Here is an 18788-nt window from a genome sequence, read left to right as displayed (position 1 = left end):
TCATTTAGCAGTTGCTAAGCAAGAACTACTTGTTCTTATTTATACAGAAAAGTTACTGCAGTTACTAAATTCCTACTTAGTAAATAATGTTATTCCTTCCGTTTCCTTCTCGCCTCTCACAGAGGTGAGCTGGGAAATTTGCACATTAAGTTTCCACTTGTGTAATGACTGGAAGGAAAAGAGGTCAGAACACAAAGGTTGATTTTTTTTTGTTTTCCTACCTTTGCTCTCTAGTTTAGGAAAACAAAAAAGGGATCTCTATATATAAAAAATTATTTTCTTTTTCAACCATTCTCCTCTCAGAAACCAAGAGAAAATGGAGTGAGGAAAAAAAAACTTTATATCCACCAACTTACTCTTCACCCTGCTTTTCTATTATTTAGTATTGTCTTTTCGGTTGTTCTTTTAACTTGGAAATGCAATAGAGAGGTGATAGAGGAACACTAAGGGGGAAACATAACACACTCTCTCTCCCCCTTATACAAAAGTTACTGGGTAGATTTATGCCCAAATAATTCTAGCCACAAAACAGCTTCTGTAGACTAGTTGTTTTTCCCCCACCTCAATTGTATGTGATTGTTTCCTTTGGGATACACAAAGATTTTTTTTTATTTTTTATTTTAATTCCATTTATATCCCGCCGTTCTCCGAAGACTCAGGGCGGCTTACAAGCTTAGCAGTAGCCTTCATTCTATGTATATGCCTGCTTATTAGGGCTTTCACACACACCCCCAAGCGGCATTATTACAAAGTCAGCTTAATTGCCCCCAACAATCTGGGTCCTCATTTTACCTACCTCGGAAGGATGGAAGGCTGAGTCAACCTTGAGCCTGGTGGGACTCGAACCTGCACTAATTGCAGGCAGCTGGTGTTACTTAAGGAGGCATTAGCCCACTGCTCCACCAAGGCTCTGTCCTTCTGAACAGAATTGTTGGGAGGGGGAGAGGAGAATGGAAAAAAACATCTCCCAAAATCAGACTTTAGCCATAAAAACCTGGCTTTTAAAGAAACTCCGCCTAAAGGATTGGAGCAGCTGCCTTGGACTGTGTTTGAATGACCAGGTGTAGCCTTTTTTTTGTTGTTGTTATAACTGAAGGGCAGCAAAAACGGTAAGAAGAAAATACACTGGGAAGACTGAGGATGGGCCTGCGGGTAAGATATCTGATTATTGGGACATGGTTGCATTCTGGGACTGATACATCAGCAAGAAATGGGGGTGGGTGGCGATGGTGGTGGATAGACACAACAGGGCAAGTCTGGCCCTTCTTGCTCAGTAAAATCACTTTGGAATCTCTCTGAATTTCAATAGATGATTTAGAAGAAACTAGGAATAAACAAAACATTCCAGATTTCATTTTTAGTGAAGACGGGAACAGTTCAACAGAGCTTCCAATGCAATTTGTTTGGTTTGGATTTCTATTCTGCGCATAACTCAGGTTGTCATCATCACTAGCAAGTAATTACTTACCTTGAATATAATAATGAGCACTTTTTGATGACCCAACTCTACGAATACGTGTATCCGATATTTTAACCTGACAGATGTTTGCTCCCATGCATTCTGGATTCTTTGAAGCAGTGATAGCAGAAAGCTGAATCTCATAAATATATCTGTCACCGTTTGTTCTTAAATCTCCTGATGCATTGTATAATCTGGAACAAAAGAATTTAAAATAAAAATACATAATATACACACATATATAAAGTAAGGATACAGAAATAAGCAGAGCTAAGACAAAAAAAACTTTTCAACTAGCTAATTACTACTATTCTCTATTCAAAGGAATCTATTTTAATTCACCTAAAATTTCCAAGTTTAGATCCATCTAGCAAGGGACTTTTCTCACCCATTTCCAAGTAATCTATAATTCCTCAATTTTTGTTTTACCTAAATGCTAGTCCCCAACTTACAACCATTTGTTTAGTGACCATTCAAAGTTACAACAGCACTGAAAAAAGTGACTTATGGCTGTTTTTCACACTTACCGCCACAACTATTGCAACATCGCTAAGGTCATGTTATCAAAATTTGGATGCCTGGCAACTCTTAGGACAGTTGAGCATCCCAGGGTCACACGATCACCTTTTGTGATCTGCTAACAAGCAAAGTCAATGGGGAAGGCAGATTAACCTGAAAGCAGTGCTATTAACTTAACAGCTGCAGTGGTTCCTTTAACAATTGGGGCAAAAAGTTTGTAAAATGGCACAAAACCCATTTAACCACAGTCTTGCATTGCAATGGAAATTTTCGGCTCAATTGTGGTCATAAGTCGAGGACTACCTGTACCCATCTTCACTATTATGAAAACCATTCACATACCCTTCATTCTGGAACTAGATGTTACTTTTAATGATAGGGATAGAGATACATTTAAATGATAGGGATAAATTTTAAATTATATATTTATCCTAGTTTTATAATATGTCTACAATAAGTACTTTCCTAAAGATTGAAAAATCTACCACATATCTCTTGCATCAATCTACCACATATACATAAATTTGCTCCTGTGGCTGCCGGAGCAGAATTTACTTCCATTCCAGCAAATTAAGATGAATCTGTCTCTGTGAGAAAATGCAATTTGTTTTTCAATGTACACACTTATCTAACTATGTAACAGTAGAATTATCTATTTAGCTTACATAAATAAGCCATACACATGCAAAATTAGTTAATTGCTTAAGAAATGTATTAACCAATACACCATATACCAAACTTTAATACTTAAACAACTCTTCTTATAAAGCTGTCAGCACCTCTGTCCAGATTTAAAAGTTATTGCATCAATTAAAAAAATCCAGACTGATGGTTGTGACCTGAAACTTCACATTACTAGAAGTGGTAGATAGACATTTTGCTCAGTTTCAGATCATCTACCAGTTTTTCACTAAGCAATTGGCAACTAGAAGGCTGAGTCTTCTCCTGGTCTAAGTATTAAAAAAAATAACTTACTTGTAATAAATATTACCCAAACTGAAATTCTTCCCTGTCTCTGGATTTATAACTGTGCCATTCTCTATCTTTACTTCTTGAGGTTTCACAGCACAAGCAGCCCGAGTTTCCCAGGTAATATAATAGGCACAGTTTTCTTCATCAATCCTAAGAGGAAGCATTTGGGAAATTAACTTACCAACAGAGGCAGAAACGGCATGAAAATAAAGACTAAGAGGTAGAGAAATGAAAGTAACTATATATTTTTACTATCATGTGGATGTGATGGTTGGATTTACACATTTCACTGAACTTAAATCAAGCATACATTATCCCAAGTTCCATTCTGGTCATTCTAGTTTTTAATTTAATGTTTTTTGTGAACCTAGCCAATTTTGTTTATTCAATTCTTTTTCTGCTATGTAAATCAGCATGCAATTATGTAAAGAGTTTCAGTTTTAAAGAATTACTTCAACACTCCTCAATATACATAAGAGGCAAAGGTTTATAAATCACCCATTTAGAACAGATGGTTTTATTTAGTAATCCAATGTAAACCTTTAGAAAATTTGACCTTAAAATATGCATGCTGTCAAGAAAAGGGGGGGGGAACCCTCTCTTTTATTTTTTCCATATTAAGGAGGATATATAAGTGTGTTTGTGCACATGTAAAAGTTACAACAATCAGTTCAAAATCTGCAGCTGTCTTTCAGCAGATACAGCGATTCATACTCTAAAAATGGAAGAATTAGAACCAAAACTAGACTGGAATATAGATTCCATTTTCATTGGTACCTTTAGCATAAAAAATATTTTATTTCCACTATTTAATTTGGTGATTAGTGTAGGTCATTCTTTCATGCCACATAGTGGCCTTTCTCAACATTTACTCATTCATCCATTTTATTGACTTCATTTGTATGGCCACATTGTGGTTCATTAGGAGTTCCTGAACTGTTGAGAACACACTAAATCGAAGAAAGCTATCCTAAAGCCTGAATTATGCCATGTGCATAATATATACCTTGATAAAAGCTGAGGTGCCCTTTGTTATGCTATAAAAACCAAATCACCCATGTACTTACCTGTTGAATCTTGGCAACCCAACAGTTTTTCCACATTTCAACTCTATGACTGTTGTTGCCTTTTTGTTCCTCTGAGGACACTCATGACCATTGGAGTAGCTGACAAGAACTTTGTCACCTGAAATAAAACACCAGGTTTTATTAAAAGCAAAATGAGATTATCTGAATCTAAAGCAATGCTGTGAAGCCCCAAATGAATTTAACTGGATTCTATTTTAATTAAATTTTAGTTTAAATTCATTTTTAATTAAATTTCTTTCTTTATGACTTGGCATGAGTAATATCTCCTCCATCAAAAATGATTGGGTATATCTTCAAAGGCTAATATTTTATAACTGGGATATATACATATGTCCATATCTTGATTTCATAGATGGGTATCAATTTAATTTGCAAAATTAAAAATATTTTATTCCAACAACTGTTTGAATTATAAAGAATAGCTGACCCATATAAGCACTGAGCATCAGGACATTTCTTTCTATTTCCACATCTACAGTCTCTTACTAGTAGAACATCACTTTATTTAAGTGGAATTACATGGATGGAATGGATAACAGGTATTAGCATTAGGGTTTTTTCATGCATCCATATGCAAATGAGATCATGTAACCCTAATGAAATTAGAAAACAAAACTAAAACTAAGGATAACTCAAGAGTGGAATCCACTGTTGCAGATCAACACATATCTTGCAGCTGCCACCAATAGTCTTCCTGGCCTCATTTTAAGTGCTGGTTATCACCATAAGACTATTTAAGGAGTGATCAGGTCACATTAGGGACCCCCCCTTACCCACTCATCATCTACAAACATCTACAGCAGGAGTCTTCAAACTTGGCCCTTTTATGACTTGTGGACTTCAACTCCCAGAATTCCTCAGCCAGCGTGCCTGGCTGAGGAATTCTGGGAGTTGAAGTCCACAAGTCTCAGAATTTCTCAGCCAGTTTGAAGACCCCCTGAGTATCTGCTTAAGATCCTTTCCCTGAAAAGGATATGGACACAGACTAGAAAATAAACTCTCTCTATGGTTTTTTCCACTAGGTGAAATAGTCTGTCCCCAAAAAGTGTACTCAGCTCCATTCTGGCATCCTGAATGGCACTAAAAATCTTATCATTTTTTTACCGAACATTTGGCTCCTATCAAATGAACAATGGGACACGCTGACTTGGAAAACTAACAATTCTGCTTTTACTTATATATTATTTTTTTTAATAATGTAGGACCAACTTAACTGTTTTATCATGATTTTACTATATATCACCCGGATTTGTTTGCACAGGCAGTACAAAAGGGTGCAAGGCAAATAATAAATCTGTTAACAAATCAAGGCTAGAATAGCAACTATCACTTCTCCCTGAATAAAATAGCAGGGGACATGACACAGACAGACATACCTGTAACATTAAGTTTTTGCGTATGAACCAATCCCAGCACTTGGACAGCACCATTCTGATTTCGTCGGCAAACACTCGCCCTGTCAGGGCAGCCTGACGGTCCTTCGTGGACTTTCTGACAAAGGTTCATGTAGTAACTAAATCCAAGGAGGAAAAGAGAGTAATTTCAGCAGACCTCTTGTCAGTTTAATAATGATTTAAAGCATCAATACTCTACCTTTCAAACAGTTTTTTTTTAAAGCAATCAATAGAGGACCTCAAGAAGAACCAACTTACATTCTTTTTAATTTCCAAGAACATGAAGTGGTATGTTATCTATCTAAGACAGGGGTGTCAAACTGCCGGCCCACGGGCCGGACGCGTCATCCGGAAGCCGCACCCACCCCATTGCCGGCAATGGCGAAAAAGCTCTGATACGTTGCGCGACATCACATGCATCATGAGCTTGACATGTCTTATCTAAGACAACCAGTTTATGTAAGGTAACTTGACTGAAAGAATTTTCCAAAAGTTCTTCTATATTAATCTTCAAAGATCTTTTTGGAATTTTGGCCATTTCTTAGGTCAGGGGTAGGCAACCTCGGCTCTTTTATGACTCATGGACTTCAACTCCCAGAATTCCTGAGCCAGCTGGCTCAGGAATTCTGGGAGTTGAAGTCCATGAGTCATAAAAGAGCCGAGGTTGCCTACCCCTGTCTTAGGTGATAGTCAGTCTAAACCCAATATTCCAATGATTGTAGGTTATTCAACGGAGCAATGCTGACTGATCAAATATTTCTAGTAAAGATGTACCCCGTTTTATTTAGTAAGCACCCCTCATTTCCCTTTGATGTACACTTTCCCGTCAATCATTTCCCTGACTGAAAGCACAGGACTACAAAACTTGATTTAAGCACTGCCTAGTCTTAGTCACTTTCCTGAGACTTAGGCAATCGTGCCAGAATTGCAAGATACACACTTGGAAGAATGATTAGCCACACACTAGCAATGAATAACAAACTGGTAAGTTCATTTTCCTTCAGAGTTCCAAAGCACACTCACGAGCTGCCCTTGTCTGCAAAGACCCATGAGCCAGTGAGGGAGGAAAGTATTCTCAAATCATAGGTTTTGTGCTTCTGAATAAACTTGCATTCCATTTTCCTTGGAGGACATACAACTTGTGTCCTCCATTCAAATGTGACAGCACAGCCAAGGGTCTCACTCAACAGCTGAGGACTTCCATTATTAGCATTTTCATCACATTTAAAAATAATAGTAGATTCACGCTGTCCAGCTTCTGCAAGATACAAACAAAAGCTTATAAGCAGACTGTAAATCCATGGATTAAATTCTGTAGGAAAGTTGTTAATAAATAAACTTAGCCGTAATCTGTCTTTGCCTTCTAATGTTCATATGGTCCAGGTTGGGTACAGTGGTTCGGTAGTGTTATATTTGGACAAAACTATGTAAGTCTAGGCCTATCAGCTATCGTGAGTTAGTGATCAGAGCTGGAATTATTATGCTCCAATTCAAAGGAAATAAGGTCATCTATTACAATATGAAAAGGGACATAGTGAATTTGGGAAGCAGGGAGGTTTCAGAATGCAAAGCAATTTTGTATATTTCCTACAAAGTTCTCGTTTTAAAATGTATCTAAAATAAGCTAAGTCTTATTGATTCCCAAGTATTCAAACATATTTGGAATCCCCAATCTTAAAACTACAAAGGTCTCGTTTTAAAATGTATCTAAAATAAGCTAAGTCTTATTGATTTCCAAGTATTCAAACATATTTGGAATCCCCAATCTTAAAACTACAAAGTTCTCGTTTTAAAATGTATCTAAAATAAGCTAAGCCTTACTGATTTCCAAGTATTCAAACATATTTGGAATCCCCAATCTTAAAACTACAAAGTTCTCATTTTAAAATGTATCTAAAATAAGCTAAGCCTTATTGATTTCCAAGTATTCAAACATATTTGGAATCCCCAATCTTAAAATTCGGTCACATTTTATTCTTCAAGAAAACACAAAGGACTCTGATAGGGGGGGTTAGTTAACCTGCATGAGGCTTCTATTTTTCCTGGCCCCAGCCAGGAAACCCAATCATGGTCAAGGACTTTACAACTGTTTGAAGTTACAACAGACTCCAAGAAAGGTACTTATGACTCTGATGATTCAAAGGTTCTGGCAGATCATGTGATGGCCCACTTAACAACCAGCACAACACAGACCATAATTCTGGGCTCAACTGCAGTCATAAATCAAGGTAATTCATCCACAGGCTGGGTTAATGGCCAGTTCTACCTGAATGACGCTCCCAAATATGGATAAACATATGCTATCCAAATACAGACATTGTGATATTTACTGTCCGTATTTACTCTAATTCATAGCAAGATTGATTTTATTTCTATTACGTAACAACACCTTATGTGCGCCAATACAAATGGCAGGTGATCCTCAACTTACAACCATTTGCTTAGTGACCACTTAGCGACAACGGCACTTCCTCGGCATTGAAAAAAGTGACTTATGACCATTTTTCACACTTATGACCATTGCAGCATCCCCATGGCTACGTGATCAAAATTTGGACCTTTGGCAACTGGCTACTATTTATGACGGTTGTCGTATCCTGGGGGAGTCACGTGACCGATCACCTTTTGCCACCTTCTGACAAACAGTCAATGGGGAAGCCAGATTCACTTTACAACTAACTGTGTTACTAATTTAACAACTGCAGCATTAACAACAATTTAATAACTGCAGATTCACTTAGCAAATGTGGCGAGAAGGGTTATAAAATGGGGCAAAACTCACCCCAAAAACTGTCTCAATTAGCAACAGAAATGTTGGGCTCAGTTGTGATCGTCGGTCGAGAACTACCTGTATCCTGATTGGATTTTAAGAGCCTTGGTGGAGCAGTGGGCTAATGCCTCCTTAAGTAACACCAGCTGCCTGAAATTAGTGCAGGTTCGCATCCCACCAGGCTCAAGGTTGACTCAGCCTTCCATCCTTCCGAGGTAGGTAAAATGAGGACCCAGATTGTTGGGGGCAATAAGCTGACTTTGTAATAATGCCGCTTGGGGTGTGTGTGAAAGCCCTAATAAGCAGGCATATACATAGAATGAAGGCTACTGCTAAGCTTGTAAGCCGCCCTGAGTCTTCGGAGAAGGGCGGGATATAAATGGAATTAAATTAAATTAAATTAAATTAAATTAAATTAAAATAAATAAATAAAAAAATAAAAAAATAAAAAAATTTCTTTTCGGCAGCTGTCATTTTATCTCAAAGCCACCAGATATCACTAGTTCAGCTACGCATCTTAACGCTTCATGCTGTGCAGCAGAGTTTGATTTCCTTGCTTACCATTTACACAGAATCCCCATTTTTGGTCTCTTCCCAAGTTATCAGTTGTGGCACACCATGGACGGTCTCGTTCATCCGCAATGCACTTGTCATAACTTTTACCGTTGTACTGGAAAGGGAAGACACAAAGCTCACCCTTTTCAGTTACTGTTAAGTAAAAGAAAAGCACAATGAAATATTTATCGAAATATAAACAGTGAAATGTAAATATTTCTTGACCCAAAACTTAGCACAGAAGTGGCTTGTCAGTGGCACTCAGAATTAAGAAAGGCCAAGTTCCAAATAACAATTTATGTAACTGCTGTTAGCCATCATTTTTCTATATAAAGTTTATTTTACAATGAACTGAGATGGTCCCAAAGATCATCACTCTCTGCCACTTTCAGCTGGAATGCTTCTGCATATGTCAGTTCTCCTCGCAAAACAACATCATACAAAGAGGAACAAGATGCAAGCCCAAAAACAGCATTTTACAAGATAAAAACGTCAAGATACATGTATTTATACATCCATGAAAGCACTTGTATTATGCATCTTTTCCTCCCTTTCACCTCTTATAATTAGATAGTCCAGAATGGTACATAGGTTAATGCAGGGGTCCCCAACCCCTGGTCTCTGGACCGGTACCGAGCCGTGGCATGCCAGCAACCGATCTGCACAAACAAGCAAAGCTTCATCCGTGGGATGCAGGCAGCACACAAAACCACACCCCCTCTGGCCCATGGAAAAACCTCTCTCCACAGAACCGGTCCCTGGTGCCCAAAAGATTGGGGACCTCTGAGTTAATGTATATGATCACTTGACAAAGTACAATCTCAAAATCACTCAATGAAAACTATAGGGGTGAATTTAGCCCGAGTAGCCTTGAATGTTAACCTTCCTTAAATGAGATGAGTAAGTTAAAGAAATACGGTTACTTATCTTAAACCTAAAAGCTGATGAATCAAGATTCTAAGCATGCAATGATGTAATTTTCAAAGTAATGGGCAAATTCCTTGCAAATCTCATACCTGGAGGACATTTATCACCACCCTTATACTGCAAGAAAACAGCTTCATCTTGATGCCTGTAGTCCAACTGTACTTCTTTTTTGTTGCCAAACGAGACAGCACTATTGCCAGAGATAAGACAAACTGCAGCATCTTTGCATTTTCCTTGAGGTATATCTGCCACTTCTGAACACACCCCCAGATGGTAGCTCCTGCGTCCAGAAGGAACCTATTCGGACAGCCAAAAGTATACCATTAAAGATCTGCAAATGGAATCGGAGAAAATGCTAAATATTTTTAAAAGCTCAATATGGCCATGCCAAGGGCTTCACCAGATTATGCAAGACAAGATGGAGAGGGTCTCAGAATGGCTCTTCCAGAGGATGTTCACTTTAAGCAGCAGGTTCAGAGATGTGCTTTGCTCGCTTTCCAAAACACACCTGTGAATATGATGCTCGTAACATTTCCAAACGTTACCAGAATTTCATCTCGTAGATTCATAGGTGAAAATGGTTCTAGGAATGCCTTTGATGGTATTCAGTCATCTATTGGTGATTAGTGCATCTATTATTATTTGCATAATTTTTTAGGCCCATGTCTTAACAGAAAAAGAAATCTTTGTACGATGAGCACGTTTTATTACATTTTATTATAATGTGTACATCCCATTTTCCTAGAGAAACTCAAATTGGTTGTCCACGGGGATTCTTGACATATTTTGGCCTGAACAATAATGACTAACTCAACATGAACTCCACGCGGCTGTTGGATTCCACTCCCAACACCTTAACCACTACTCTCAACGGCATATATTTTTGGAGAGGAAATATGAGAAATGCAGCTCAGTCCCTCGAGAGACGTTTTCATTGACAATATAATTTGATAGACATAAAATCTGCCACTGTGCTGCAATCCAATTCCCTTTTTACCTTATTCCAGAAAATGTGATTTGTGATGGTACTAAAAGCATATATTTTATCGCTAAGCTGTGATCATCTGGTCTGCAACAGACCAATTCCACTTTTTTCATGTCAGAACAGCATCAACGCGTCCCCTTACTAGCCACAGCAACACAATCACCTTATAGGGCTTCCCTGCAAGGCTTGACAGGTTGAAAGCATAGTGTAGTTGTTCATCAATTACAGAGCAGCCCAAAACATTTTCTTCATCAGGGCACACCACTGGGGTACTCCATTCAAATATATATTCGCAGCCGGACTTTTCTATCATTCTGGGCTTCCCCTGTTACCAACAAACAAACAAGGGAATAAAATAGTTGAGAATCAGATGTCTCAGTAAGAAAGCTAAATGACTGAAAATTAAACACACACTGAAGTTAAATAAACCCATCTGTTTTTAATTATATTATCTTGGTTTTGCCTGCTGTGACTGAGGTTGATGACACTGGAAATAATCAAGCTTCAAAAATTTCTACAACAACAAATGAATAAGTTCATGTCCCAACTTCTGTTGCTTCATGCTGACTTTCTGGAGAGAACTGAGGTATGTGTTTGCAGATCACATGCTTATTATACAAACCTAAGACAATTAAAAAATAATAATTTGCTTGTATCAGAGAAGGGTTTGATATCAGGTTATGTGCACAACCCAAATATTCCCTTTCAGCCTTCAAAATTCATTCTTTTTCCACTTCTCCTCATTTAGTTAAAAAGTGGGATGAAGAAGTGCTTTGATAATTGGGAAAAGCAGAAAATTATACATTTCCCCCTCATCATGGATTCTGTTGGCAAAATATTTCTATTTTACTAACCAGAAAATTGAAAACTTTTTTGATGGGTGAAATTATTTAATTTGCAGTTAAGGAACCTTGCACATTTATTAGCAATGTCATGCCTCTCTAACCATTCTACAACGACACACCTGCATAATGTGTCTCCAAATCAAAGATAAGGTCAGTTAACTTTGAAATGTACTGATCCAACATGGAAAATAGTGTTTTCAATCTTCTCCCAACACAAGCTATGCTATCCCTTCAGTCCGAGTCCTTCAGTGGTAAATAATGATGCATGAGGGGAAGAGTCTGTCCAGCACCCATTGTTTGGTTTTGTCTGGTGTGGTCACCTATGGGTGGGTAGATGTTGTTCTCAAGAGTCTTCTTGTAGCAAGGGGGAATTTGAAAGGGAAGGATACGTAGTAACCTCTCCAAGTAGATACAAGTGATTTGTTGATTGAACAGGGGCTTCCAATTAAGAGAGACTCACCCTTCCACCTTTAACCCCATCTTAACCCTCCTTTATCTATGTGCCTAATCTACCCCATGGATCTGGCACCATAAGTGAGGCACAAGAAAGGTATGGACTTTCTGGTAAAGCAGGAGAAGAAAGGCCCCCCACACACACACACACACCTCTACTCCATACATCAGTTTCCATAAACCTACTTTTCTAGTCATCTTTCAAAACACTCCACCTTCTATAGAGTCCTACTCTCATTCCAAGAGGAAAGCAATTGAAAAATGTCTACTCTGCCACTAGGAAACCCACCTTATTAACTTTCCTGGCAGCAGACAACATCATTCACCAGTCTCATTAATGAAGCAGAGTAGGAATTGGCTATGCAAAGAGAGCAAATCTTTTGTCTCAAGTTTTCTGCCAACTCACAAACTGGACAAGGTTAAACCAGCTGTTTGGATGTCCCCTTTTTCAACCTTTTCTTAATTTGTAAACACTTGTAAGTTTTTGTCAACAAGCAAAATAAAACTATGATTACCAGATTCGTTCCTCTGTTGCAGTGAAACACAATAAGTGAAGAATAGTTGAGATTTTTATCTTCTGGACAAGGAGTGGTACTGTTGAAGGCAATATTAACTTCATTTGTTGCACTGTTGAGCTGAGGAGGTGCTGTGATTCGACCAATATCCTAATTAAATATAATATAAAATTAACCTGATTGACCCCAAAATGAAACTGAAGCTTCAGCATCCACTAGGAAATAATCGCTTCAATCTAGATACAAGTTATGATAATATATGTTACAGTAGGGGACAGAATGAATGAATTAGAAGGGGTCCATCCATTTTTATTGTAAACGTATTTCTCATATGATGAGAGATATGATTCCAATTACATTTTGTTCCGATGTACTCAAAATATTTACATTAGTACTGCGAAAAACATAAGCAAGATCAATGTGCTCCTCTATCTGAAATTACTATCCATTTAGCATAAAATGGCCCAAAGAATCAGAAACTATACATTTCAAGTAGTCTGACTTGGTTTGACTTGTTCTGCTTTCAAAATCGTGTTAGTTTTAAATAAGTAAGCTGCTTAAAAGCAGTCAAAATGTTTCTTCCTGTTTGTATTGAAGACTGAAAGAAGTTGGACTGCTTTAATGAATAATTACATAATCTTTACTTGCCCTAAGGTTGTAGAACTTGCCCATTTTTAAAGAGATTTTCCATGATATGGTTTGAAAACAAATTAAATGTTTCCTGACTTTATGACAGTGGATGTGTCCCAAAGTGAAGTAGGAACAGATATTTGTCCCTCCTCCTTTCAATCTTTTATACTATGTCAAATGCTGAAATTACTTTTCCAAACAATTGTTTGGAGAACATGAAGTCTCCAAAGAACTGGGCTCTTAAATAATACATTACTGTACTAAACCAGCTTATTAGGTATATCAGGTATTCATTCTAATATCCTGTTGTGAAAAAGAGGACAATTTCCTACATGCTGATAATATTACTTACTACAGGAGAGCCATTAAGTGGGATCATGCACACAGCTACTCCAGCTGGACACTTGATGATGGAATTTAAAGGTTGGCAAATATTTATATAGAAATCTGGATTCTGGTCAGAAAAGTCATCAAATATCTCATAGGCACTTGTCCAATGGATTAAAGGGGAAAGGTCAATTGTTCTGCTGCCATTGGTAACTGAGCATTCTGCCTGTGGGTCGGGGAGAGAAAATTCACAGATCAGTAGAAACAACCATTATGAGCTATGTGACAGACACATATTAGAAAAAAGGACACGCATTTTTCATTTATAAAAATTGGGGGGGGATTTATTACAGTAGGAACTTTTTTTAAAAAAAGAAAAGGTGGTCTTGTATTATTACTGTTATTATTAAGGAACTATGAAGGAGAAAACATCACCAACACTGAGAGGGCAGGCTACTACTATGTTTCCCTGAAAATTAAGACCTGGTCTTACATCTTTTTTGGCCTCCAAAGGAGACATTAGGTCTTATTTTCAGGGGGTGTCTTATTTTTCACCCTGTCTCGCTTCGTCCAGCAGGAGCCCATGTGGCCGCTGCTGGCCCACTTCTTCAGGAAAGTCCTCTGCCAGCGAAAAGGAGGCCAGGAAGCAACGCGTCCTGAGGTAAGTGGGTGCGGGGTGTGTGGGGCAGCTACACACACACACACAGACACACACCACCCTAGCTTGATTTTTTACACATGTGCCTCGCCCCACTTCGTGCAACCAGATGGTGGGATGGAGTGGGTGGGGTCTTAACCAGGGCTTATTTTGGGGGGTAGGGCTTATATTAGGCACACACATAAAAATCAAGCTAGGGCTTATTTTCGGGATAGGTCTTATTTTCAGGGAAACATGGTGTATATATAAACTGTTCCTTTCCAGCACCGAAGATGTTGCCTAGCCAAGTAAGGAAATATCTGCACAGAAACAACAGAGAGTCAACTTGTAAATGTTAACTGCTAAGAAGATTAGAAATCATTAATTTGCAATCTTTTTTAAAAAAAACTTTTTTTTACTTTCTCATATTTTTAGCTTTCCACTTGATTTTTTTCTTGTTAGTGTATGAGCTTTTCTCTTTTTACAAACTTTTAATAAAATTATTAAAAGAGGGAAAAAATATCCAGAATGTTTTGGTTGTGAAGGTCTACAGATGAATCTGCATTGGGTGAATAAGGGAAAAATGGATGTATGTCACCACTTACCTTCAGCAGCTTTCAGCATGGCATAGCAATAGCACCTAGACTTATATACTGCTGCATAGTGCTTTACACTACTCTCTGAGCAGTTCAAAATGTCAGCGTATTGCCCCCAACAATCTGGATCTTCATTTTACCGATCTCGAAATGATGAAAGGCTGAGTCAACCTTGAGCCTGTCAGGACTGAAGTCCTGCCTGTGGGCAGTTAGCTTGCAATACTGCATTCTAACTACTGGGCAACCACGGCATAACCCACTATTCCCCTCATTTCCTCCCATTCCCTAATTTCAAACATTTATGTTCCAGCACGGCATACAAAACCAGCTCACCTGCCCTTCATCTCCTTCTTTCCTCTCCCGTCACCTGTTGCTGATATCCCAGTATATCTCATACCTCCAGACTTCCCATTCTTCCCAACACCTTTCCTTCCTCCCTTCAAGTTGTCCTTCATTTTCCCCCCCTTAAATTCCATCTGCCCTGGATAAAGTAGCCTGACTGCAGAACCAAACAATACACATATGTGAATATTTTGGTTTGGACATGGACTACACCAAACCAGTTGCTGGAATTTTCTGCGCATACTAGTTACTACACAGAGACTAAATACAGACATGATGCTATTCAGGGACTTAGTTGTGAGATTCTGTGCTCTCTTCTTCAGCCTCATCTCGTTAAACTCATAAATGAATTTGTTCTATCTCCTCCTCCTCCTCCTATTATTCTGGCTAAGATGAAATTTAACTGTTTTTCAAAATTCCAAGGGAAATTGTTGGGTTGTTAATCATTAGGGTAGAATAGAATAGAGCTGGAAGGGACCTTGGAGGTCTTCTAGTCCAACCCCCTGCTCAAGCAGGAGAACCTATACCAGGGGTCGGCAACCTCGGCTCTTTTATGACTCGTGGACTTCAACTCCCAGAATTCCTGAGCCAGCATAGCTGGCTCAGGAATTCTGGGAGTTGAAGTCCACAAGTCATAAAAGAGCCGAGGTTGCCGACCCCTGACCTATACCATCTCAAACAAATGACTGTCTAGCGGCCTCTTCTGAAAAGTCTCCAGTGATGGAGCGCCCACAATTTCTGGAGGCAAGCTGTTCCACTGGTTAATTGTCCTCACTGTCAGGAAGTTTATCCTTAATTCCAGGTTGCTTCTCTCTTTGATCAGTTTCCAGCCACCGTTTCTTGTCCTGCCCTCTAGTGCTCTGGTGAGTAACCTGACCCCCTCTTCCTTGTGGCAGTCCCTCAGATAATGGAACACTGCTATCATGTCTCCCCTATTTCTTCTTTTCTTTAGACTAGCCAAACCCAAGTCCTGCACCCGTTTTTCACGTTTTAGCCTTTGATCATCTTAGTTGCTCTTCTCTGAATTTTTTCCAAAGTTGTGATATGGTGACCAAAATTGGCTGCGGTATTCCAGATGTCTTACTAGGGTTTTGTGTGATCTTGATTCTTTGCCTCTGTTTATACAACCCAGGATTGTATTAGCTTTTTTGGCAGCAGCTGCACACTGCTGGCTCATAGTCAAGTGATCGTCTACTAGGACTCCAAGGTCCCTCTCACAGTTACTGTTTTTGAGCCAGGTCTCGCCTAATCTGTACTTGTACCTTTGATTTTTCCTGCCTAAATGTAAAACTTTGCCTTTCTCAACACTGAAATTCATTTTGTTGGATAGAGCTCATTGTTCAAGTTTGTCAAGATCTTTTTGGATCCTGAGTTTGTCTTCTGGGGTGTTCTGTACTAGAGTTGGATGTCTTTTTGACAGAAATTTCAAGTGATCTCATAAATACTATATTACCTCTTTTATGCTCAATAGGAATAGCTTATTTTACTTCAACAACTTTTTTTTCCAAAACTAGAAGATTTAAACTTTTTTTTTAATCTTAAAATAACCAGGTCATTTTAGATTAAAATTAAGTTAATAAAATAGACAATTTGCTTACCACTCTTTCTTCTTCACAGGCTAAAACAGTATGCCAAGAGAAAAAATAAGTGCATGTTTTCTCATCAAAAGAAAGGAGAGCCGGCTGGCTGCCAGGGCCAGCATCCAATCTGCACACAAAGGTGAAATAGCTCATATACTTCAAATCAGGATCTGCAGGACAGGATTCGCCTTCTTTGTAGACAAGTTTCAAAAATCCATCTTCATAGGTTAATGCTTTGCTTAGTCGCCCAGCATTAACTGATCGCTGATGGCCATCCGTGACACAAACTCCTATTAACAGATTTAACAGAACAATGCTAGTCTGTTTTTTTTCCTGTTTCCTTGTTTTTGGACAGAAGAAATGTTAGGTTCAACACAATTAGTATGGACAAATCCAGAACAAGGTATACTTTCAACATTTTGTTTAAAAAGAGAATTATCTGTTCTTCAGTGCTAGGATCAAGCTGCTCCATGATTCACTGAGTAGTCCTAATGTAGTTTTGTTCTTTCAAATTTACTTCCTTGATATAAAGTGGGCAGCACACTAGCATATTATTAAGGCTTACAATGCCTAACAAGAGGCTATGTAAGCTTCTTAATATCAGATAGACGGGACAATGCCTTCACCAGATCCATTCCACAGCATGGTAAGAAGTGAAATAAAAGTATCCTTTTTTTTTAAAGTTATACGTAGATCAGTATTAGTGCAAGTTTGAACAGTGCAAAATTTGACTTAATTTATAAACTGATACCAAGTCACGTTTAATTCAAGCAAGAATTCAATTAGCACAAGGCTACCATATGTGCGGTTGGGTCTAGTACATGGACAGCTGCTGTTGGGGTTTCAGACACCAATTGTTTTTTGTGTAAACCTTTTGAAGAACAACAGAATATAAGAGATAATAGATACACTTTGGACGTAGGCTTATCCTTTTTTTACTGTTACACAGTATTTCATTAACAAACATAAAAATTACATTGATTTTTAAAACTGCCTATTTCCACTGAGCTGGAACCAATTGCCCTACTTCTCACAGAAAAATCACTTTGAATAGTGTGAATTCAAATAACATGACCCTTTTGTGAGATTCAAGGTACTAGTAATGGTGTTCAAAGCTCTCCATGGCATGGGGCCGGAGTACCTCAGGGAACATCTGCTGCCGGCATCAAGCTCCCTGCGCCCTGTGCGTTCCCACAGAGAGGGCCTCCTCAGGGTGCCACCGATCAGAGAATGTCGATTGGTGGCCCCCAGGGGGAGATCCTTCTCTGTGGGCGCTCCGGAGCTGTGGAATCAGTTACCGGTAGAGCTCCGGATGGCGCCCGATCTTCGCTCCTTTCGTCGCGATCTCAAGACGTTTTTGTTTGTACAAGCCGGCCTAGCCTGATGGGGATTGGTGGGGTTTTTTATTTTTTGTATTCTTAATTTTATCTTTGGGGTTTTATAATTGAATAGTAATTGTTTTAACTTGGGCAATTATTTAATTTCTTTTTAATGTTTGTATTTTGTATTCTACTTTTGCCCTGTGAACCGCCCTGAGTCCTCAGGGAGAAGGGCGGTATAGAAATATTATTAAATAAATAAATAAAATTAATCCACTAATTGAGACCTACCTGTACAGAATGTAGAAAGTGGCTGATAAATTGGATACACTGGAGAAAGCTTACCCCGGGGAAAAGAGCACGCATCATTATCCAGATACTGTCCTACATTTTTATTGAAATGTACTTTACTACATTACTACTGGTACGTCACATATCAACAGTAAGATAGGTTTAAGAAAATAAAGTATCACAACAATCTCTTTCTATCCTATGAAGCTGGGTTCACTATCAGCATCTCAGCAAGTCAAAATTTACCAGTGTCTCCACCGCATGAACTTTTAGGTTCATCACACACACTCAACTGGAGCGTTCTCTGGTTCACAAAATCTAAGAGAGTGTAGCCAGCCTGTCTCTTTAAAGGATTAAGGTCAAAGAGATGACCTGGAAGAAAACAGAGAAAGGAGAAAAAAAGGAATATTACTATGGAGAATATTTTTTTATTAAAACAATCAAGACGCTCAATAAGCTGACTCCACGAGAAGGAAGGACATCAAAAGTTCAAAACCAGTCTAAAAGTCATACATTCAGGACTTTTGACATATTATTTATAAAAATGATAAATATGGTATACAAATAAATACCCACAGAATTTT

General features: G+C 38.4%; 1 protein-coding gene across 1 annotated transcript in view; it reads right to left on the bottom strand.

The window, feature by feature from the left end:
• The window catches only part of IGF2R (insulin like growth factor 2 receptor), a 93540-nt gene that overhangs the window by 8433 nt on the left and 66319 nt on the right, over positions 1 to 18788 (bottom strand). The window contains exons 33-44 of the mRNA XM_083372883.1: positions 18451 to 18576; positions 16613 to 16884; positions 13465 to 13665; positions 12483 to 12632; positions 10833 to 10994; positions 9774 to 9981; positions 8764 to 8910; positions 6456 to 6690; positions 5415 to 5551; positions 4018 to 4135; positions 2954 to 3100; positions 1469 to 1653 (exon numbers count right to left, since the gene is read on the bottom strand). Coding sequence (XP_083229009.1) covers positions 1469 to 1653; positions 2954 to 3100; positions 4018 to 4135; positions 5415 to 5551; positions 6456 to 6690; positions 8764 to 8910; positions 9774 to 9981; positions 10833 to 10994; positions 12483 to 12632; positions 13465 to 13665; positions 16613 to 16884; positions 18451 to 18576 — 2088 coding nt within the window. The remainder of the gene's footprint in view (positions 1 to 1468; positions 1654 to 2953; positions 3101 to 4017; positions 4136 to 5414; positions 5552 to 6455; positions 6691 to 8763; positions 8911 to 9773; positions 9982 to 10832; positions 10995 to 12482; positions 12633 to 13464; positions 13666 to 16612; positions 16885 to 18450; positions 18577 to 18788) is intronic.

Source organism: Vipera ursinii (assembly GCF_947247035.1).
Source record: "Vipera ursinii genome assembly, chromosome: 1".
Classification (NCBI taxonomy): Eukaryota; Metazoa; Chordata; class Lepidosauria; order Squamata; family Viperidae; genus Vipera; species Vipera ursinii.
Note: the sequence above shows the minus strand (reverse complement) of the source record. Positions and strands in the feature narration are given on the sequence as shown.